Below are 21,707 nucleotides of genomic sequence, written 5' to 3' on the forward strand. Positions count from 1 at the left end.
ACAACATGCCCATGAATCTGCTTAGAGGACGTGTCCCTGAGGGCAAGGCATGCACACGGGGACACCGAGGCACACACGTAGATCCCTAGTGCAGAAATGCCTCACAAGGGGATCTGTTCACGGGCCTGCAGAGACAGGTGTGCACGCTGTCCTGCCATCTAGGACGCACATGTATATCTCGCACACATGCACAGACGCTCTGGATGCCAGACACAAGCAGATGGCCCAGAGACCTCCGGTAGGGCATGCAGCATAGGGCGGCCAGGGCCGCAACCACTCCCTTCGTTGGCTACTCCCAGCCCGGGACTCCCCCCACCGCCCTGCGCGCCCCCGCGGCCGCCTCCGCAGTCCGCAGCCATCCCAGCCGGGCAGCCCTCTGCTCCGCTACTCTGCGCGCATCAATCCGAGTCGGTTCGCGGGAGCGAGCAGGGGAGAGGACTGCAGCCGGCACCTAGAGCTAGAGGAGCCCGCTCTCCGCAACCGGCAGCCGGGCCCCTCGCTGCGGCAGCAGCCGCCGGTGGCCAGGCGGTGCCAGCCCGCAGAGTGGCAGAGAGCGGTGGGGCAGGGGCAGCCGGTGGCCGGAGGCAAACCTTGCCGGCAGCATGGCGGGGCTGCGGCCCAGACCCGGCTCCCGGCTGCCGCTGCTGTTGCTGTCCACGCTTGGCTTCTGCCTGATGCTGCAGGTCAGTGCCAAGAGGCCCCCCAAAACGCCCCTCTGCCCGCCCAGTTGCTCCTGCACCAGGGACACGGCTTTCTGCGTGGACTCTAAGGCAGTGCCCAGGAACCTGCCCTCCGAGGTCATCTCTCTGTGAGTGCCCAGCCCTGGCCTGGGTGGGGTGGGGGTGGGGGGGGTGAGCCAAGATAGGGAGGAAGGCATGAACAGCTCTGGGAGTGGATGGGGAGAACCCCGCTTCCCCGCTTCTACTGAGCGTGGAAACCAGGAGGACTCCAGGGGGGTCCTCAAGAACTGGAGGTTCAAGGTACCAGCCAGGCGGGGAGTCCTGCAGTCATGCAGGCTCAGCAGCCACGGCTGGAGAAAGCAGGAGTTCATGGCCAAAATGAATCACCACCAGCAGCATCAATGAGACCTACTATGTGCAGGGCTCAGGATTGGGGAGACAGGAGGGGGTTGTTTACTCTAGCATGTGGGCCCCTGTCTGTGATGTCACACCAAGGGCAGAAAGGCTTCTAGTGGGGGGAGGGAAGGAGGCAGCAGGGGAAGGGGTAGAAGTGAGATGCACCCACACAGCACCCTGGCACGGGGCAGACACCTGCCACTGGTCTCACCAGCCACTCTGCACAGGGCCAGCCAACCTGTCATTTGCAGCAGCAGCCTCTGGAAACAAAAAGAGCACAGTGCTAATCCCCCCACTCCCATCCCAGGGTCCTATCGCTCAATAGCACCCAGCGTAACTGTGGGTGTTTGGAGGATGATGAAGGTGTGGGTAATGGAACCTTCTTTTGGCTGAGGGGGAAGCTGAATCTGCGGCCATTGGTGCTCAGGGAGGCCGTCTGGGTGGGTGATGATGAAGGCAGGCAGTGAGGAGAAGGGGAAGACAGGCCCAGGTGGAGGGCCAGGCTGGCGAAATGGCGAGTTTCCAGAGCAAGTGCCTATAGAAACCATTGCCCTGTCCACCATGCACCCCCCCACCCAGCACAGTCCCTGCATACTCCTCACAGTACTGATTCAGGTGTCCCCTGCAGGACGCTGGTGAATGCTGCCTTCTCAGAGATCCAGGATGGAGCGTTCTCCCACCTGCCACTGCTGCAGTTCCTGTATGGACAGGGCCTTGAGGAAGGCGGGTGGTGGTTTGGGGAAAGGGGTGGGCAGTGGAAGGCGACAGATCCTGGATTGGGGAGAGGAGAACCCATGCAGGTAGCCTTTGGAGATTCAGAGGCAGGTGACCCTTACATGCCCGATGGAATCTGTCACAAAAGGTGGAGCAGCCTAGAGTCAGGAGGGGTGGAGGAAGCAGCAGTTGGGGAGAAGGGCAGAGGTCTCATGCAAAAGCCAAGAAGTGGGTGTTTGGGGTCCAGTTAGGAATGGAGACCCAAAGGAATAACTTGGGTTGAGGGTGGACACTGCAGGGGAGAGGGTTCATATTAAAGACAGGTGAGCCCAGGATGTGAAGAAAAACCAAACAGAAGGAAGACCAGATAGCCTGTAATTCTAAAAGGGGCTGTTTACATTCAAAGCCCCAGTCACAAGAGAGCATACCTGGGAGTTACCCCACCTCCTTCTTACCATCAGTCCCAGATGGAGGGGTGGGGAATGGGGATAGGAGAGAGAGAGCAGAGAGAACCAGTGGGGAAGGACCCAGCCTGCCCGCAGAAATCTACACCGACTGTTTTTACCCTAGGAGCAAATGGGGACCCTGGGAGTTTCTGGGACCAGAATAGGCTCCTGCCTGGTATTGTTATCCAGGCTGCTCTGGGGTTCTCTGCTGGGGTCCCGAAGGTGGGAGGCAGGGCAGCCAGGCCTTGAGGAAACCCAGGGCTGAGGCAGCAATCATGCCCTTGGAAGCTCTAATTTTGCCTTTGTCTCTCCAGGTTACTCAACTCCAATAAGTTTACGCTGATCGGAGACAACGCTTTCACAGGACTGTCGCACCTGCAGTACCTGTGCGTGGAAAAGAAAGGGGAAATGGGCAGTGGAAGGGAGGAAGGAAGAGGGCCTGGCTGGGCTGAGAGGGGAGGTTGATTGAGGAAGCCCGGGGAAAGTGAGAGCCCTGGAATCCTCTGACTGCAGGACCCAAGCAGAGGTCATTCCATCCGTCCCTCTATCGAAACCATCCTGCCTGGATGTCTTGTCACCGCAGGCTTAATAATCTCCAGACTTGGAGTGGAAGCCTGTCTCAGGGCCATGGTCTGGAACCTAGGTGGGGTGTAAGGCAATCAGTTGGGGAAGCGGTCCCGAAATCCTGACTGATGACTGAAACAATTCTCATTTCCTCCAGCTTCATTGAGAACAATGACATCTGGGCACTATCCAAGTTTACTTTCAGAGGACTCAAGTCTTTAACACACCTGTGAGTACATTCCACACATACACTCTCTGAACCAAAGCCCGACCCACCCTACCCCACCCCCATCTCCTATGGCCTTTGGCCTCGGTCACGATCTTTAGGTGACCCAGAAGTCTCTCTTGCAGCTCACTGGCCAACAATAACCTGCAGACGCTGCCTAGAGACATCTTTCGGCCCCTGGACATCCTGAGTGACTTGTAAGGCCTGAGTCCTAGTATTTTTAACAGAACCACAGAGGGGCATGTCCCTGGAGGCAGTGTTGTGGGAGCCCAGATTGGGAGGGTCATAAGGTCTTGAGAGGCTGGAAGGGTGTGGGTGGGGGGTGTGGGACTCCCAGAAGGCTAGGTTGAGTAAGAGTAACATATATATATATATATATATATATATATATATATATATATCGGTAGGCTTCTAAGTTAGGGTTTCTCAAGGCATCTGTGGGCCCTCTTAAAATGCACATGAGACACTATGTGTGTGTTTTTTAAACATGTGCTTTCTGAATGTATGCTTGATTTGAATCTACATTAAAGTCTGGTCACAGAACCAAAGTCATTGATCAGTATTTATACAAGAAAACAAACACCCTGGGTTGTGGAAGGATGGAAGGAACTGGGGTACAGAACAGAGTTGTGCAGTTTATGCACTGCAAAAGGCACCTGCCTAAGGAGGTAAGTAGGGGCTGAACTGAGCCCCCACTCCACTGGCCAAGCATGTGTCCATGGGGCTGCATCCATCCTGAGGGGAACCCTTTTCTAATCAGCGCAAAGATGCCATGTGAGCAACCAGCAACAGCCTTGATAATATCTACTTCTGAAACCTCAAGGGCCTGGGTGGGCCGAGCGGCTGACATTCTGTCCCCCTCTGTGTCCCCTCCATCACCTTCGTGATCAGGGACCTGCGGGGCAACTCACTCAACTGTGACTGCAAGGTGAAATGGCTGGTGGAGTGGCTGGCACACACCAACACCACGGTGGCCCCCATCTATTGCGCCAGCCCGCCCCGCTTCCAAGAGCACAAGGTGCAGGATTTGCCACTGCGGGAGTTCGACTGCATCACCACAGGTAGGAGGTGCACCTGCCTCTGGCCTCAGGCTAGGCATCCCCAGAGCAGCTCCACAGGCACTGCCTAAATCCCCCCACCTCCTGCCTCACCCGCAGAGCAACCCTTACCTCCCGGCAAGCTCTTACTCCCCGCCCACCCCTATCCCTGCAGATTTCGTGCTGTACCAGACCCTGTCCTTCCCAGCGGTGTCAGCCGAACCCTTCCTTTACTCCAGCGATCTCTATGTGGCTCTGGCCCAGCCGGGTGCCAGTGCTTGTGCTGTCCTCAAGTGGGACTATGTTGAACGGCAGCTTCGAGACTATGATAGAATCCCAGGTACTTGCGCCAGGCCTGGCTGTGCTGGGTGGGCGGGTAGGCTCCATTGTTCCTCTCCATTGAGTTCTTATAGGGAGAAGGATAGATGCGACATGGTCTCTGCTCGTAAAAATGTTTTAGTCTTTGGAGAGAGGCTGATACATACACAGATAACATCCATATACTATCTTGGTGCTAGGAGGGAGATGTGAACACGATGCTCTGGGAGCACAAAGGAGAAGGCTACCCTGGGAAATGAAGAAAGGCTTCCTAGTGAAGGGATGCCTAGCTGACGGCACCTCTGAAGGATGAGTCAGAGGTGCTGACCAGTTTCCTGGCTTAAGTAACTAGGTGGTGCCAGTGAGCTGGGGAGGAGGAGATAGGAGCAGCTAGTGAGCTCAGTTTGGGATCTACTGAGTTTACGCTGAATCTAGAAGGCCAAGGGAGACTTAGCTAGGAGGGATAAAATGTGGGAAGGGTGTTCTGGCAGAGGGAACAGCATGAGCAAAGTCAAGAAGGTGTGCAACAGCTTATCGTGTGCGTGCAGGCGTGTGTAAACAATAAGCAGCGCATGTGACTGCAGCATAAGCTTCCAGGTGGAAAGTGGCAGATGAGGCCTGAGCGAGATGAGGACCAGGTCATTGACAGGCTTTGAGAAAGTGTGTGAACCAATCCAGTCTGTGTTTTAGTAAACTCCCTCTGTGAGCATCGTGGAGAGTGGCTAGCCATGGGGTAGGACATGTGGGCAGACCAGTTGGGAGGGTCAGCTGGAGCCTGGACTGGGGCAGCAGCAGTGGGGATGGAGAATTATATTTAGAAAAGAGGAATCGAACTGACACAAGAGGAAACAGAAAATTTAAATTGACTGTTGTCTTCAAAGAACTTGAAATCATTAAAAAAAACAAAACACACACAAACAACCCTTCCCCAACACAAGACTTCAGGTCCAGGTGGTTTCACCAGTGAGTTCTAGCAAACATTTAAGGATGAAATGACATGAATTTTACACAAACTGTACTAGAAAGCAGAAGAGAGGGTTGACAGGACTTGGGGACTGATCAGCTGTGGGTGAGTGAAGGACTCCCACATTTCTGGACAGGGTGGTTAGGTGGTGCCACAAATTTACAACAAGAACACTGGAAGAGAAGGAGGAGCAGTTTCTGGGGTAGATGTGGAGCCGAGTTTTGGTAAGCTGGAGTTTGAGGTACTCAAGTGTGTGTGGGCAAGGAGGGTCTGAGCTGCCATTCAGGAGCTAGGTAATCATTAGGAGCTGGGCAAGCAGACCAAGCTGTGGGACGGACCGGGGTGCTGACTGCCAGAGCCTGAGGCTCAGCACGGGATTCCGTTGGAGGAGAGGTGGGGTGATGGAAAGGAGGAGGGCGGGTGAAGGTGATGACTGGGGACCCCAGGACAGGTGAGGAGTGTGTCCCTATATGCTTTGGGTGCCTGCAAAAGGGTCAGACCAATCTGATTGTGAGCACAAGTACACTTGTTCTCTTGTCCATAAAAGCCTTTCAAAAGTAGGAGTTCTTGGGAGAATGCTTTTTCATACACAGCTCTCCAGACAGCAAGCTGTCATTTTGCACCCAGCTGTGGATGAGCTCAAACACGCCCTCCTTCCCCTTGCCTGGCCACTTGCTAGAGGGATAGCTTTGGGCAAGTCACTTAGTTCTGAGTCTCAGTTTCTTTCTGTGTGAAATGGTAAAGTAAGAGGGTGCGTTTCAGAATGATTAATTGAGGCAGTGCACTCATACTTAGCACAGTTTCTGCACACAGTATCAATTTAATAATTGGCATTATGGTTCAACAGTCGGTCAATATCTAGGAAAACCTATTTTGTGCTCAGTGTCAGCTTATAGTTGAACCCTGGCGTCAAGAGTGGAAGGAGGGTGATGCTGAGATTGATGACTAGCTGTGAAACAATTAGATGACCTACAGTGGAGAGGGGCTACTGTAGCAGAGGGCCTTCACCCTGGCCCAGAGGCAGAAGGAACTGACCCTGTTTTCTGAGGCTGTGGTGTAGGCGGGACGTTTGGCGCATGCGCTGCCTGATGCTGCTTCTCTGCTCCCTGGCAGCCCCCTCCGCGGTGCACTGCAAGCCCATGGTGGTGGATAGCCAGCTGTATGTGGTGGTGGCCCAGCTGTTTGGAGGCTCTTACATTTACCACTGGGACCCCAACACCACGCGCTTCACCAAGCTGCAGGACATCGACCCGCAGCGCGTGCGCAAGCCGAACGACCTGGAGGCCTTCCGCATCGACGGCGACTGGTATTTTGCCGTGGCCGACAGCTCCAAGGCGGGCGCCACCAGCCTCTACCGCTGGCACCAGAATGGCTTCTACTCCCACCAGGCCTTGCACGCCTGGCACCGCGACACCGATCTGGAGTTTGTGGACGGTGAGGGCAAGCCTCGACTGATTGTCTCCAGCAGCTCCCAGGCTCCCGTCATCTATCAGTGGAGTCGCACCCAGAAGCAGTTTGTGGCCCAGGGTGAGGTGACTCAGGTGCCTGATGCCCAGGCTGTGAAACACTTCCGCGCCGGACGTGACAGTTACCTGTGCCTCAGCCGCTACATCGGGGACTCCAAGATCCTTCGCTGGGAGGGCAGCCGCTTTTCCGAGGTGCAGGCCCTGCCCTCCCGGGGCTCCCTGGCCCTGCAGCCCTTCCTTGTGGGGGGCCGCCGCTACCTGGCACTGGGCAGTGACTTCTCCTTCACGCAGATCTACCAGTGGGATGAGGGGCGGCAGAAGTTTGTGCGGTTCCAGGAGCTGGCTGTGCAGGCCCCGCGGGCCTTCTGCTACATGCCTGCTGGGGACGCCCAACTGCTCTTGGCCCCCAGCTTCAAGGGACAGACACTTGTGTACCGACACATAGTGGTGGATCTCAGTGCCTAGAGGGGTGCCGAGACCGCTGGGTTGGAGGCTGAGGGGGAACCTCTGTGTGAGCAGCATGTGTGCCCAGGTGAAGGCACATGTAGCCAACCTCATGCACACACAGTTTCCTGGGGAGCCCCACGTGGATTGGCCCTGGGAGCCACGAATCGTAGTTGTAATCAGCACGAGGACTCATAGATGCCCCAGGAAATCCAGTGCCTGGGGCCCTTCTGTCTGTGGACACCTGTGGACCCCACACCCCATCTGCAGGCCCCCTCGCTCTGCTGCCTTCCACATGCACTAGCCTGGAGAGGGGGAGGGGTGCGGGGAGGGAGGGTCTTGGGCTACTCCTTCTGACCCTCTGGTCTCTCCTGTTGGTGCTCCAGGTGTCTGTTTAACCTGTTTATACCCCACATTGCAGCCACGACCACATCCTTCCTACGGTGGGCACACTCACCCCCGCTCCGCTCCTCCTGCATGCACACGCGGACACTGGCCCGCACCCTCAGTCACACGCACACACACCTGTCCACACCCATTTTCCCTCGCACATATGCAGATTCAGCCCGGCTGAAAGGGGCTCCCCATCATTGTCTTGCCTCTCTTCTTGGAGGGGGCACATAGTACCGTCCTCCTCTGCTCACCCCTGGTATGCACACCCTGCAGCTGATAAGGATGGGAATAGTAGTGCCAGCCTCTGGGCACCATCTTGACCTCCTGGTGGCAAAGCCCCTCTGCCCAAAGCAGTAACAACAGCCCCAGCAGACCCTGACTTCTTCCTAGTGCTGGCTCTGTTCTCCCTGGATTTTCCTTTTCTGATGCTGGCCCCATGGACAGGAGGCCACCCAGACAAAAGCTTGTCTGCTTTGCTATCCTGTAGCTGTCCCAACCTCAGATCCCCAACCCCTGGTTCAGCCCCGCCTTTGAGATGTGGACCCTGAGCTGTGCTGGCTCCTTTGGATGGGTCCAAGAGCTGGTCAGGCCAGGGGCCCTGCAAGCACTTGAACCATGTGGGTGGGTGCCAGGAGTAGAGCTGGGCTGGAGAGCATCTTGGGGAACCTGGCACCCCTCCAGTCCACAGAGGCACACACCAGGGGCCTCGCCTTTCAGTGCAAGCTGAGTGGTAGAGGGGTGAGGGCCTTATGGAGTGGCTCCTGGGAGCCAAGCTTCTGCTGCCCTCTGCTGTGTGCTGGGGATAGCTGGGAGGGGCAAGGCGGGTAAAGAAGGCAGGGGGAAGGGAGGCTCTTCCCTGTGCCCAGACTGTGGAAGGGGCTCCTGGTGGCAGGATGCTGGGGGCACTTGGGTGCAATGCTATAATTCACTTACTTCAAATAAAAAGTTCCCACCCCATTGCCAGCGCTCAGGTGTCCAGTGGCAACAGTCAGCAGTAGCTGTTTCATTAAGAACCGAGTGTGTTTTTTCTGTCTCTGCTGCTCCCAGGGGGAAAGCGTTGGCTTTCAGACCCTGTTCCTCCCTGCCCCCTTCCCTCCGAGGAGTGAGTGGACACCCGCAAGGTCAGCCGGTACTGGGGTCAGGAGTTCATGGTGATGACACTAGGCCAATGTGACTCGTCCCCACCACCTGGAGCTGACTCATGGCCCAAATGTTCCTTCCTGGAGATCACAGTTTTGGGGCCACTGAAACTGGAGTCTGTCCCCCTGTCAGGTCACTCCAATCAACATGACCAAGGACAAGGTCAGCAGTGCCTTTCCTCCCCACCCCCTCTGCTGGGTAAATATCCATTATCACTGCCACCCTCTGCTCTGGGTGTGAGATGTCAAGCAAATGGACTGATTTCCCGGAGCCTGAATTCCCTCTGCAACACAGATGATAAATCCTACTTTGTCGAATCTTGATTGGGCCACCTGCTAGTTGGGTGGCCTCAACCACATCACTTAGCCTATTTGTATCTGTTTCTTCATCTGTAGAATGTGGAGAACCATGATACTTAACTGACAGGGTTAGTGTGAAATTTAAATGCATTCAATAGCTAGTCTATTAATATACGCAAGACACTTCAAAGAGTATGTCTGGCACAGAAGTATGACTTTCATTGGTCTGTAGGACTATATGAGACACAGAGGTAGCACAGAGAAGGCTGTTTTGTGGGAGAGGAGAAGGGTGCCCTTTAGGGAGAACTGCTGTCTGTGAATTAGGGTTCCTTATCCACCCTTGGTCTGAAAACCCCCGTACCCCACATCTTACCTGTAGTCTCAGATGCCCAACCAACCCTGCTCCTGACCACCCATCACAATGGAGAATCTCACAGGTGATGTGTCTGGGTTTCCGTTTCCTCAAACCATATGCAAGTGCCCTTGGCTTAGCAGGCGCCCCATTGGGTCCCCCAGCCATACTGTTCTGGGAATTCCTGCTTGTTCAAATGGGGAATGGGCCCTCACGCTGTGCCAAGGAGAGGTTGCCAGGGAAAGTGAGTTGAGTCTCCCGGACCCGTTGTCAGCCTGTCGCTCAGGAGCAAGATAAATATCACTCTGACTGTCTTCTCCTCACCCCCACCTCGGGCTACTCCCAAGGATAGGAAACACTTCTCTCCCTGAATGCCCAGCTCTCTGCACATGGGGAATGAAATCTACTTTATGCCTGCCTGGTCATCTGCCCTGGGGGTCATCCGTGTGTCCAGAGAGCTGCTTAGCAACCCAGTGTAACCAGGTGACTGTGTCAACAGCTCAGGACCAAAGGCCACGGGAGGCAGAATCCACTCACTCTGTCAAAGCTGAGGAGGATGATACCCCCCAGCTGCCAGCGTCATGCGCCTGCATGCTAGGCCCTGCTCTCAGCTGCAAACTCCTCACAACTTGTCCCTTAGATTTCCCAAGCACAGTTATCGGGACCAGAAGTCTCCATGTGAGAGACTGTCCCAGCTGGGATGGCTTATAGCTGACACAGAGGAGCTTTCCCCGATGAATGGGGGGGCGGGGGCGGGGGTAGAGAGAGGCCTGTGATGCTGAGGTCAGGCTTATGACCCTGGAAGGTCACAAGGGGAGAAGGCGGTTCTGTGGCAGGTACCAAAGGACTCAAGGTGCACATGCACACATTCGGCCCAGGTACCATTACCTCCTGAAGAAAGAATATCCCTTCCGTCTTCTGCATTCCCTACCTCTACCCCGCTCCTCCGGAGCTAGTCCCCTACTGAGCCGGTCTCACCCTTCTGCTCCAAGGACTGTGCCTAGAGATGGATGGTGGGATACTAGCCCTTGGCATTTCTTGTTCCTTCAATGCAGGGTGGGAGCTAGGCCCAGGGGAGGGGGTGGTTAGGTAGGGAGAGGGAGGTGGCAGGGCCTCGAGGGAGTTTCTCCTGAGGGCCAGTTTCACTGCTAGTTCTCACACTCAGCAACACCAATAAAACTGATGATAATAATTAAGTATAATCACAATGTGTTTTAATTTATTCCCAAGAAGCCTCCTTTCCCTGGCCCCCATCATTACTTATGCCATCCTTTTGAGGGGTGGTGGGTGTTAACTATGGCTCCAATAAAAAGTAATAACTGCCCACTTCCTGCCCCCACAGCTCTGGGCAGCTCTGCTGTCACCCTCCCCTTAGCCCCTTGAGGCAGAGGCGAGGCTGTGGGGGGATGGCAGGCTGGGGGATGCTGTGCTCCCCATTTAGAGGGAGGAAGGAGGCACCAAGCAGGAGAGGTACACGGAATGCAACCCCATGTGGCAAGTTGTAGAAGCAGCAGCGTTTGCCTTTTCTTTTGAGCCTCCCACCATCATCCAGGTGTACACCTCCCTCCCAGAGAAGCGTCTGTCTGTGTTTCCCGTCCCCTCCCAAAGCCACACGGAAAAAAAAAAGACTGATCCAGCCAAGCATTTATCCACCGACCAGCAACAAATGCCACCAGGTGCTGGTGGGCAAATGACTTGTCATCACTGAGCGTATTCCCTACAAGGTAAAAAAAGGATCTTTGTAAAAATCAAGACCCTGCATACAAAAATGCACTGCAAGATGGCAGTCGGTGATATTATTAAGCTCTCAAGGATATTTGTATTCTTGGCTCCCAGGAATAGGCGGAATTTCAAATTTCTGGTGAAGAAGGCATGGGGAGCTGGGGGCCCTGCCCAGAATCTCTCAAATCCTCGCGGTCAGCCTGCCCAGCCTTGCGGGCTCTGGCAAGGTACCCGGAGAGAAGCCAGCTCCTGAAAGTCGCTCTTCCGGGTGAGGCAGACGGGGGTGCTGAGTCCCTCCGGTTCCCTCGCCCCACCCCGGCTTTCCCTCTACTCAGCTCGGCATCTTTGAGGCCATCCTGAGCTCCTGACCCAGTGTGGTAAGACCTGGATTTGCTCAGCTAAACCTTCTTCCAGCTTGTGCCTGAGCCTCGAAGAGGGGACCTACACTCATCTCGTGCCCTTTCCATTTTAACTGAGGGGAAAACGAAACATTAAGGAGAAGCCACTGAAGGAGCCCCGGAACGCTGGAATCCAAAACTCCTTCCTTTCTTCCTCCCTCAGCCCCACCTTTTTGGTTACCGCTTCCTACCCCTTAACCTTTCGGAACAGGACGGCAGCTACGGTTAGCCCCCCGCCCCCCGCGAGTCGGAGGCGCACCGCCCCTTTAAGGGGCAGGCCGCTCGCCTCACTGACCTCGCCCCGCCCCCTCCAGGGCCACACTGCTCCTGCGCAGCGCGCAGGAGCCCTGGGATTGGGCAGATCCCAGTTCCGTGCAACTTTCAAGTGAGTTGCAAACTCCGCCCCAAGGCCGGTGCCGGAGGCAGGGCGCCGCGAGACCCGGGCACTCCCACTAGAGGAGGCCACGACCCGCCACCCTCTGCCTGGTACCCGCAGCGGCGCCCGGCCGAGAGCAGAACCCCTGGTTCTCCGAAGCAGGACGTGCGGGTCGGAGCCGTAACTGTCCCAGCGGCGCGGCGGGGCGGAAGAGCGCGCCCGCCGGCCTCCGCTCCAAGTCAGTTCCTGGGTGTTCTGGTCTCCTCGCCCCAGCCAGGCTGGTCTTTCCGCACTGCGGAGTTAGGGGGCGGCGAACTCCGCCTCCGCCAAGGGGCAGCCTGAGCGCCTGCCTGGTTCCTGCACCTCTGCTGATTCCCCCATCCCAGCCCCGCCGGAGCGTCTCTCGGGGCGTCTTCTTGGGGGCTCCCTTCGCCCTTGAGACTGCAGGATGGTGTCCTGGATGATCTGTCGCCTGGTGGTGTGAGTATGGCCGTTCTCACACCCTTCTCCCCGGGTGCCAGCCCGCCCCTGGGGTGGAAGCTGGGAACGTCAGGTGCTAAACGGGACTTTCTGAGGTCCGTCACAACAACCGCCCCCCCCCAACACTCACCGCAAAGGTTAACGGATCTGCGGGCTGGGGCATGCACGCGGCACCCGGCACCGCGAGCTTGTCTCCCCAGCGCCCAAAGCCTCCTTGGCTGATGTCGACCCTTTCTGCACTCACACACAATGCAGACAGGTGCGTGGGGTGGAGAACCACAGGCTGGCCCTAAGCCCCTTGGCAAACACAAGGTGTCGTGGCATGTTGTGGGCGGAGAATCCAGGTGCCTGCTTCCCATATGCGCAGTCACGTGACTCACCATCCTGGCCTCACCTCCCCATTTTGTCCTCCTCACCTTTCAAACATAGTACCTGGTTTGAATATCCCTGTCTGCAGCCTGGCAGTGCCAGGTCTGGCGGCCCTGAACCTGATTGCATGTCCATGGGAGGGGACAGCCTGGTGCTCTCACCAGCTCACAAGACTGTCTCCCACCCGCCTTGTTGAGTGGCTGTGTGTGCTCTGGCTTTATCATGCACCCATGGGCCACTGCACAGGCCTGGGCAGGCTTGGGATGTTTGTAAACAGCAGGGTGGGGAGGTGGCCTCCAGGGCACTGACTCAGATGCAGGTTGTGCAAGCCAAGCGGGAAGAACAGGGTAGGCCCTGTCACCTCAGACCTGTGGGGGAGGTGGCCACCTGTGGGGAGATGGGAGGGTCATGGTGCCCCTCACATTCCCCCTCTGCTTTCTGGGCTGCTCTTCTAGGCTGGTGTTTGGGATGCTGTACCCAGCTTATGCTTCCTACAAGGCTGTAAAGACCAAGAACATTCGTGAATATGTGAGTATGGGGGTTGGCAGGAGGGCTTGGCTCAGGTAGGGGTGGGATGACAGCCTTGGGGGGTATGGTAGGACTTGGCAAGATGGGGACAATCTGAGCTGACCTCCCCCTCCTCCAGGGGCATAATCGGCTGTTGGATCCTGAGCAGAGTGGGTATGGGTGGAGGATGAGCTCTTAGGGGGCCTGCGCAGGACCTTAGGGGTGAAGCCCACTGGGGGTGGGTACAGGAATGAGTGGCAGTTTCTCAGAGGCAGGTCTCTAGGGCTATACAGATGCCAAGAGAATGCAGCGGGACAGGCTCTCTGGCATCTCAGGGCTGGGTCAGCCCAGGACAGGGGAGTTGGCTTTGCAGGCTTAGTCGCTGGCTTCTGACCTCCCTGCCCCCTCCCAGGTCCGGTGGATGATGTATTGGATCGTTTTTGCACTCTTCATGGCGGTGGAAATCTTCACAGACATCTTTATTTCCTGGTATGGGTGCAGGGCTGTGTGGGCAGTGGGAAGGGATGACCCACCCTCAGCCTGACTCCCTGGCTGATCTTGCCCCTCCTATGCTCTGACAGGTTCCCTTTCTACTATGAGCTCAAGATGGCCTTCGTGTTGTGGCTGCTTTCACCCTACACCAAGGGGGCCAGCCTGCTTTACCGCAAATTTGTCCACCCGTCCTTGTCCCGACATGAGAAGGTACCCCAGGGGGAGGCAGGGAGGGAAGCACAGGGGTGGGTGTGAGAGAAAGAGGGGGACACCTGGTTTCTAATCCCAATCCTGCTGCTATTTACCTGTGTGACCTTGACAGAGTCTAGCATTCTTCTGCTTCTGGGATAATCAAATGGGGGCCCCTGGGAGTGGACTTTGAGAGTGTGAAACATCAGCTGGAAGTTGGTTTGGGGATGGCGGGGAGTGGGGGGAGGCTGGAGCACGGGCATTCATTGAGGTGTGGGAGTGGGTGTTAGGTGAATGTGGAACCCTGCTCTTGGTGTGGTTTCAGGCCCACTGGGTGGGGGTAGGCTGGGAGGCGTGGCAGCCAGTGGCTTCTCTGGGTCTGCAGAAGAAGAGTGACTCGAGCCGTCCCCTGAGCTCTCTCTGCCTTCGTCTACAGGAGATTGACACATATATCGTGCAGGCCAAGGAGCGCAGCTATGAAACGGTGCTCAGCGTTGGGAAGCGGGGCCTCAACATTGCTGCGACAGCCGCTGTGCAGGCTGCCACTAAGGTGCCCTGGGTGGGCCCCAGCCCTCCAGCAGCCCCTCCCCACCACCAGTGCCTTTTGGGCGAGTCCAGCTCTCTGTCAGGGTGCTGAGAGATAACAGCTGTCCGTATCGGCACAGGGGTAAGAGGTGACAGGTGGAGTACTGGCAAGAGCGTGGAGCTGGAAGTGTGTACTTCCCTGGCTCGGACACTGCAAGTGGCTGCTCCTGCTCTCTGGTCCTTAAGTTTCTAGTTGGTGCCATAAAGGCCTGGGGCTAGAAGGTTGCCATGTTGCTTTCAGTTCTGAGGCCTGTTCCCCGGTGTTTACCTGTTGGTCAGCCCTTGATTTCCCTGGGCATCTGCCCTGGCTGAAGCCCCTTCCTGCTAGGAGCCCTGCCCCCTCCCTCAGTGATGCAGTGGCTCTCCCTTTCTTGCAGAGTCAGGATGCGCTGGCCGGAAGGCTACGCAGCTTTTCCATGCAGGACCTGCGCTCCATCCCCGACACGCCTGTCTCCACCTACCAGGATCCCCTCTACCTGGAGGACCAGGTGCCCCGCCGAAGGCCACCCATCAGTGAGTAGGCAGGGGGATGGCTTCCTCCATGCAGACTGTGGCTTCCCCAGGGCTTAGCCCCAGGCCTTCAGACTGTAAATGTCCAGCTTTGCCTCCCTGGCTTCCCTCTCTTCTACAAAGGGTACCGAGCAGGGGGCCTGCAGGACAGTGACAGTGAGGATGAGCGATGGTCCGATACAGAGGCCATGCCCCATCCGACAACCCGGCCCCGAGAGAAGCCTCTGAGCCGCAGCCAGAGCCTGCGTGTGATCAAGAAGAAGCCGCTGGTGCGGGAGGTCCGTGGCGAGGAAGGCACAGGGGAGGTGGGCTGCCCTGGCAGGTCAGCCTGGACCTCTCATGGTGTGCCTGTTCTCTCTCCCACAGAGCACCTCACGCTCCCTGAAGGTCCGGACAAGGAAAAAGATTGTGTCCTCAGACATGGGCAGCTAGGGTCTACAGAACCTGCCCAGTCTTACACCTCGTGCCCTGCCCTGCAGGGCGCTGGGGCTGTTTGGAGGGGCCCTCTGGCTGCACATCAGGCCTGCCTGCACCAGCTGCCTAGGCTCTGCCCTCCTGGCTCTTGCAGTTGGTTAAGGGCCAGGGGCAGGTGCTGCGGGCCATGCACAGGGGTGACCTGCAATGTACCAAAGAGACTGTGCCCAGGGTTCTATTTATTGCCTTTCTCCTCCCTCCACCTTCTCAGTGATGGGACCAGAGACCTCCCCAGGCCCCTGTGAATGCAACCAAAGCCCACCCAACTGTGTTCTTCCTTCTTGTCCTTCAAAGTACTTGATAGCCTTCGCCAAGGCCTGTGTGTGTGTCCTCGTGTGTATTGTGTTGGTGAATGAAGTCAGGTTTGTGCAAGTTTTGATAAATAAATATGTAACAGTGTTTCGTTTCTCCTGGTTTTTGTTCTCAGTCCTCATAGCACACATTATTAAACAGTCTAGGAGGAAGGCTAAAGAAAGGACAGACACTGCCAGAGGGGCCCAGTCTTCTAGGGCAGAGAGCCATTGACAAAGAGCTGTGATGGGGCAAGTCCTGTCACAGAAAGCTCTTGGGGACCCCTGAGAACGCAGATGGGAGAGTGGGGGACTAACACTGAGAGAGGTCAGAGGCTAAGAAGACTGCAGTGAGGGAGAGGCAGGATGGGTCTTGACCAGAAGGTACATCGTACGGTAGGTAGAGAAACCCGTGGCAGTAAAGTTGTGGTGGGGGCTTGGGCAAAGTGGTGACCTAGGGAGGTTGTGAGCTGCGGAGCAGATTGCGTCTGGGAGACTGACTTCTTCCGTGGGCCTTCAGGGGTCTCCAGGCAGCTCGGGCATCGTGTTCAAGAAATACTCAGATAACATTGGGAGCATGGCGCCTCTACAGAGTGGCCGCGAGAGGGCAGCAGCTGCTAGGGTCTGGGCTGCCCCCAGCTTCCAGGTCACGGAGGGTGGGGCTCGGAGGCTCGCCAGAGCCTTGCCCTGCAGGGGCCTGGCTGCTGGCTGGCTGGAGGGACCATGCAGAACTGTGGCCTGGCCTGCAATGGCCCTTTCTGCTGCTGCTCCCTGCTGCCCATGGGCATTGGTCCTCAGCCTGCCCCCACCACGGAGTCTCTTGTGTTGTCCTGAAACTCAGGCTTTGTGCCTGGGCTGCCTCCACCCTATCCCTTACCCTAATCCTGGGGCAGCCAGTCAGGCTCTGCCCTGTCCTGCCCCTGGATGCTGGTTTCACCCAGGACTGCTCCCCTCTTCCACCTCCATAGCTACTCTTCCATCCTGCTGTTCAATAAGCAAAGAGGTGGATGAGGGTGCTGGGTGTGAAAAGGGGAGACGGGGTGGTAACCTGGAATGACCTGGGGAAGGTGGAGTCACTTTTTTTTTTTTAAGATTTCTTTTTTGGGGGGAGGGGGATATTGGGGAACTGTGTTTTTCCAGGGCCCATCAGCTCCAAGTCGTTGTTCTTTTAGTCTAGTCGTGGAGGGCGCAGCTCAGCTCCAAGTCCAGTCGCCAGTTTTCAAATTTAGTTGCAGGGAGCGCAGCCCACCATCCGATGGAGGGAATTGAATCTCAACAACTTTGCTGTTGAGAGCTCACGCTCTAACCACCTGAGGCATCTGGCCGCCCCTCTGGCAGCTCAGCTGCATCTCGTTGTCTTCAATCTAGTTGTGGAGGTTGCAGCTCACTGGCCCATGTGGGAATCGAACCAGCAACCCTGTTGTTCAGAGCTTCGCGGTAACCACCTGAGCTATCCAGCCACCCTGGATTAAATCTTGGTGTGGGGATTATCAGGGTTTTATTTGGGGGAGGCACTTAATCTGCCAGGCTCGGGGTTCAGTGACTTCCTATCTTGCTGCCCCCTTGCATCGTCTTGTTGCATTGTCTCTTCATTTATTCATTCAAACAATCTTTATTGAGCGTCTACCAGGTATGAGGCATATGGCCAAATATTGGGGGATGCAAAGTCTAGTAATGGCTAGCACCTGGAATGTGACCACCCGAGCAGGTACTGCTCTAAATGTTTGACACACGTGAATTTAATCCTCACAGCAATTTCATGAGATATGTACTATTATTATAATCTCCATTTTACAAATAGGGAACCAGACACTGAGAGGGCACACAGCTAGTAAGTGGCAGAACTGGGCTTTGAACCAGGCAGTCTGGCTCCAGAGTCAGTGTACTTAACTGCTGTGCAGGACTAAAGTAAATGAGATGTTTCTTGCCTGGGAGGCAAGGAGAAGGAGACTAGGATGTATCAAACATTGTGCTGGGCACCTGACAAGAGATGATTTCCTTGAATCCTCCTGACAAGCCTGTCGGGTAGGAGTTATGCCCATTTTACAGATGGAAAAACTGAGGCTCAGAGAGGTGAAGCAATTGTGCTACCCATGGGTTGGGGCCCCATCTCCTGATGCAAGCCTGACCAGAAGCAGCCTTGATAGAGGGAACAAAACAGAGAAGCGTGTGATGAATGGGGCAAAATGAAGCAAAAACTCCAAGGGAGAGGGAGCTGGTGGGGGGAGGCCTGATGTTGTGGGGGCGAGGGCGGTGAGGGAGCTTGCGTGGGAGCTGGTCTACACATGCCGCCATTCCTAGAATGGGGCCTTAGGGTGAGCAGCAGGTGCACTTGGGTCCCCAGGCTGAACTGATGATGCTGTGTCAGGTCCATGATTCCTGCTTTACACCCCAGCCTCCTCCCTGGCCCGGTGTCCCCACCTCTCCTGCTTTCGGCCACGCTGCTCCTATTTCTGTCTCCTGAGCACATCACATTAATTCCAGCATCAGCCTCCAGGCCTTTGCTCCAGCTGAATGAATCTCCGGCCCTCCAGTCTTTTCTCTCCCAGCCTGTCATGTCCTTCCTTCCAGATCTGCTTTCTCCGAGGGGCCTTCCCTGACTTGCCACCCCTTCCTCGAGCTCCTAAGACTTGTGATCTCTGGCCTGGTCACCCTGTCCTGTACATGTGATACCTGTCACCCTCCCCGGCCCTCCTGTCCCAGCTGGCCTCCCCTACACCCAAATTGCTTCGTGTTGCCCACCTCTGTCAACATGGACCGTTGCATGGCTCCATGCTGTTCCCCTGACATGCTCTTCCTCCCTAACGCCACAAGTCGTCCTATTCTTATCTGCCCTTTGAAGCCCACTCAGACCTTATGGCCCTGAGGCCGCCCTCTGTAATCACTCCCCCGGCCCTCTTGGAGTTGAGTGCTCATCAAGACCATGCCATCTCTGTTATCGTGTGGACTTTTGTTTTTGCCTTGAGCACATCATATTTTCTCCCCCACTGTGTGGTGACTTCACGAAGAGCAGACTGGCATCTTATCCACTTTTGTATCCCAGACGGGCACAAATGGTAGTTTAGCCCAAGTGAAATACTGTCGTTCATGAGTGGCTCAATGGTGAGGGCCCACTTATTCTCTGACGTCTGAGCTCAAGCTCACCTCCTCCATGAAGCGCCCCCCACTTCCCCAGGGTGGGACTAGGAGCGCTTTGTAATCATTACCCCGCTGCAGTAGTCATCATGCAGTGCCCAGAACGGGGCCTGAAACATAGGGGGCCTCAGCAAATGTTTGCCGGTAAAAGAACAAACGCACGGAGTGAGTATAAGCTCCTCCAGGGTGGGGATGTCCTTGCTTTCATTTTGTGCCCTCCATCTCCTTGGTGCCCATCACAGAGACTTGAAAAACGCCAGGGTCTCTATGACACACGTTTGGCAAATGGCTGCTGCAATTGTATGTGTTCTAAGACATCCTGGGGCCAGAGGGGAAAAGGTGAGGAGAATTCCAAGTTCTGGGGCATTTCTGGCCAGGCACACACGTGCTCCTGAGACCGGGGCATTGGTGTGGACTGGGCTTCCTTCAGAGCCTGTCCTACCCCTCTGAGGATCACTAGACATCTGCCAGCGTTCCCTCCCTCTGCCTGGGGCTCCTGGCCCATCCTCCACCCTCTCTGGCTTGGCCCCTAGGCGAAGGCTGGGCTATGCTTTGGCCTGCTCACCGCCCCCAGCCTTCCATTACCCACCAGTGTGCCCACTGCCTCCTCAGGCAAGATCAGGGCGGGGCCACCCTTCTAACTGGCCTGGAGCAGAGATGTGCCAGACTCCGTGCTGGGCATCGGGTGGAGAGATGAAGCAGCCTAGGCCAGCCCCTCCGAAGCACATGCGCCGCTTGGTTGGTGCCCTGGTCTTACTCTTCAGCCTCCGCATCTTTCATGCCTGCCTCTGAGGGCCTCAGGCATTGCCTCCGTGTCCCCAGGTACAGGTGTCCTTCCCTTTCCCCTCCTCTGTACCACGTCATCATCCCTCGGACCTTTCAAGTGGCTCTTCTCACTCACCTGCCTCCCAGCCCCTCTCCGCCTTGTAGCCCCTCCGTGTCTTGGTCCCCTTCCCCCCACTCCGGCCTCCACTTGCATTGGCCCCGCTGCTGCCGTATTTTAGCTGCGACTCTTTGTGGCTGCAGTGTAGTTAGGCCCTTGTGTCACACAGCCCTAGCCTACCGTGCTTCCCTGAAAAGAAGACCGGGTCTTATATTACTTTTTGCTCCAAAAGATGCACTAGGGCTTATGTTCAGGGGATGTCATCCTGAAAAATCATGCTAGGGCTTATTTTCCAGTTAGGTCTTATTTTCGGGGCAACACGGTTGGGGTTGAGTTACGGAGTCCTGGCTGGCACTACCTCACATTGCAGGCGGGTGAGGCGATGAACACTCAGGCCCTCGCCTCTTATCTCCTGCCCGGCATCACGGACTGGGATGCCCAATAGCTAGCTGGTCAGGGACAGAAGCCTGGGCAAGAGGATGATGCTCGCTGACCAGGAAATCCTAGGGGCCAGAGCTGGAGTCGCTGGGTGAAAGGTCCTGAACCAAGGCAGAATGAGGCAGCTTTCTCTACCAGGTGGTTAGAGTGCCCCTCGAAGAGATTGTGGCGGAGAGGAAAGGGCACTGGGGAGGCAAAGACTGAGAAGAGGAATTAGGTCAGGGACGTGGGTGGGTGGGCGATAGCGGAAGGGGGCATCTGCTGCAGAGCTTCCTCCTGGCTTGAAAAGCATCTCCACACTTCCCTTGCTCTCCCTTCCCCCCAGGTCTTGGGAAAATTCGCCCCGGTATTCCCCCTCCCCCGTGCCCCCGCCCCAGGCGTTGCCACAAGGGTGGGGGGTGGGGTGGGGGGAGGCTGGCCTCAGCTGTCTGAAGGATGGAGGGGCTGGGGAAGTAGGGCTAGGTGCCCAGACGGCCGCGTGTGTGGGAGGGGATGTCCTCAGATGCCCTCCACCCGGCAGTCCCCGCTCTGACGTGGGTGCCCCCCCTCTCCCCGCCCGGATTAGTGGCAGCTTGGCCTGACTCTCCGGGGCTCCTTCCCCCGCCCCCGCCTGCTGCCCTCCCCTGGGCAGGGGGCTGCTCCACCCGAGGGGCACTGTGCTTGCCCAGGTAAGGGGCTCTGGGGACAGCGTGAGGGCAGCTGGCTCGTGAGTGCTGCTGTGCTTGTCAGCATGAATGTATGTCTCAGTGTGTGTGATGTGTGTGAGCTTGTGTCAGTGTGCAAGGGGTCGGTGTGGGGTCGGGTGGACCCACGCGTGTCTGCGGGAGCTGGTCCACTTGCCTTTGTCCATGAATCCAGCGTTGTGTCCACGCAGTGTGTGGCTTCCCTTCTGTGTTTGTGTCTTTTTGTGTGTCTCCTCAGCTCCGCTCTGTCCTCAGGCACAGAAGAGCCAGCTCTCAGGGCTCTGTGGGCCTGTGGCATGGGCTATGGAGCAGGATGGGGAGCTGGGTGAGGGCGGAAAGGGGCGCCTTCCCCCACCCCACCCCCACGACCCCCTGGGCATTTCAGGAGCCTGTCCTGAGAGTCCTGGTCTAGTCCAGAGACTGTGACCTGACAAAGCAGACATGGCAGCTGGAGTGGGGTAGGGGGAGGTGTCTATCCTACTCCCCTGGGACAGTCCCCATCCTCTTTAGGGATGACGATGACAGGCCCTCAGGGCCCGGGACAGCCCAGGCTCCTACCCTGCCCTGCCCTGCCTCTTCTAGGCCCTAAGCCACAGGAATCTCTGCAACCCCCCCAGACTCTCCCACAAGCTTTGGCTGCTAGAAGACACAGATGGAGGACCACAGGCACACCCTAGCCCCCTTCTGCACTCTGGAACCAGCCTGGGAGCAGGAGCCTGGGGCTTGGGGGATTAGGG

General features: G+C 56.7%; 2 protein-coding genes across 2 annotated transcripts; both read left to right on the forward strand.

Annotated features, from left to right (window-relative positions):
- Window positions 1-216: 216 nt before the first annotated feature.
- Window positions 217-10,400, forward strand: LGI3 (leucine rich repeat LGI family member 3). The gene is made up of 8 exons (XM_033133727.1): window positions 217-808; window positions 1,705-1,776; window positions 2,551-2,622; window positions 2,958-3,029; window positions 3,152-3,223; window positions 3,918-4,087; window positions 4,239-4,403; window positions 6,459-10,400. The coding sequence occupies exons 1-8, from the start codon at window positions 603-605 to the stop codon at window positions 7,274-7,276; spliced, it is 1,647 nt and encodes a 548-aa protein (XP_032989618.1). The 5' UTR covers window positions 217-602; the 3' UTR covers window positions 7,277-10,400.
- A 1,457-nt stretch (window positions 10,401-11,857) lies between these two features.
- REEP4 (receptor accessory protein 4) lies at window positions 11,858-15,940 on the forward strand. The gene is made up of 8 exons (XM_033133728.1): window positions 11,858-12,415; window positions 13,240-13,312; window positions 13,704-13,780; window positions 13,873-13,993; window positions 14,409-14,522; window positions 14,935-15,070; window positions 15,191-15,345; window positions 15,434-15,940. Exons 1-8 carry the CDS (start codon window positions 12,384-12,386, stop codon window positions 15,497-15,499), a joined length of 774 nt encoding a protein of 257 aa, XP_032989619.1. The 5' UTR covers window positions 11,858-12,383; the 3' UTR covers window positions 15,500-15,940.
- The last annotated feature ends 5,767 nt before the right edge of the window (window positions 15,941-21,707 follow it).

This window comes from Rhinolophus ferrumequinum, chromosome 18, assembly GCF_004115265.2.
Source record: "Rhinolophus ferrumequinum isolate MPI-CBG mRhiFer1 chromosome 18, mRhiFer1_v1.p, whole genome shotgun sequence".
NCBI lineage: Eukaryota > Metazoa > Chordata > Mammalia > Chiroptera > Rhinolophidae > Rhinolophus > Rhinolophus ferrumequinum.

Bases quoted from the DNA above. Each gene is read 5' to 3' on its own strand.
- REEP4 (XM_033133728.1), top strand. From the start codon at position 12,384: ATGGTGTCCTGGATGATCTGTCGCCTGGTGGT. The intron at 12,416-13,239 runs GTGAGTATGGCC...CTGCTCTTCTAG, and splicing joins ATGATCTGTCGCCTGGTGGT to GCTGGTGTTTGGGATGCTGT. The intron at 13,781-13,872 runs GTATGGGTGCAG...ATGCTCTGACAG, and splicing joins ACAGACATCTTTATTTCCTG to GTTCCCTTTCTACTATGAGC.
- LGI3 (XM_033133727.1), top strand. From the start codon at position 603: ATGGCGGGGCTGCGGCCCAGACCCGGCTCCCGGCTGCCGCTGCTGTTG. The intron at 3,224-3,917 runs GTAAGGCCTGAG...CTTCGTGATCAG, and splicing joins CTGGACATCCTGAGTGACTT to GGACCTGCGGGGCAACTCAC. The intron at 4,404-6,458 runs GTACTTGCGCCA...GCTCCCTGGCAG, and splicing joins AGACTATGATAGAATCCCAG to CCCCCTCCGCGGTGCACTGC.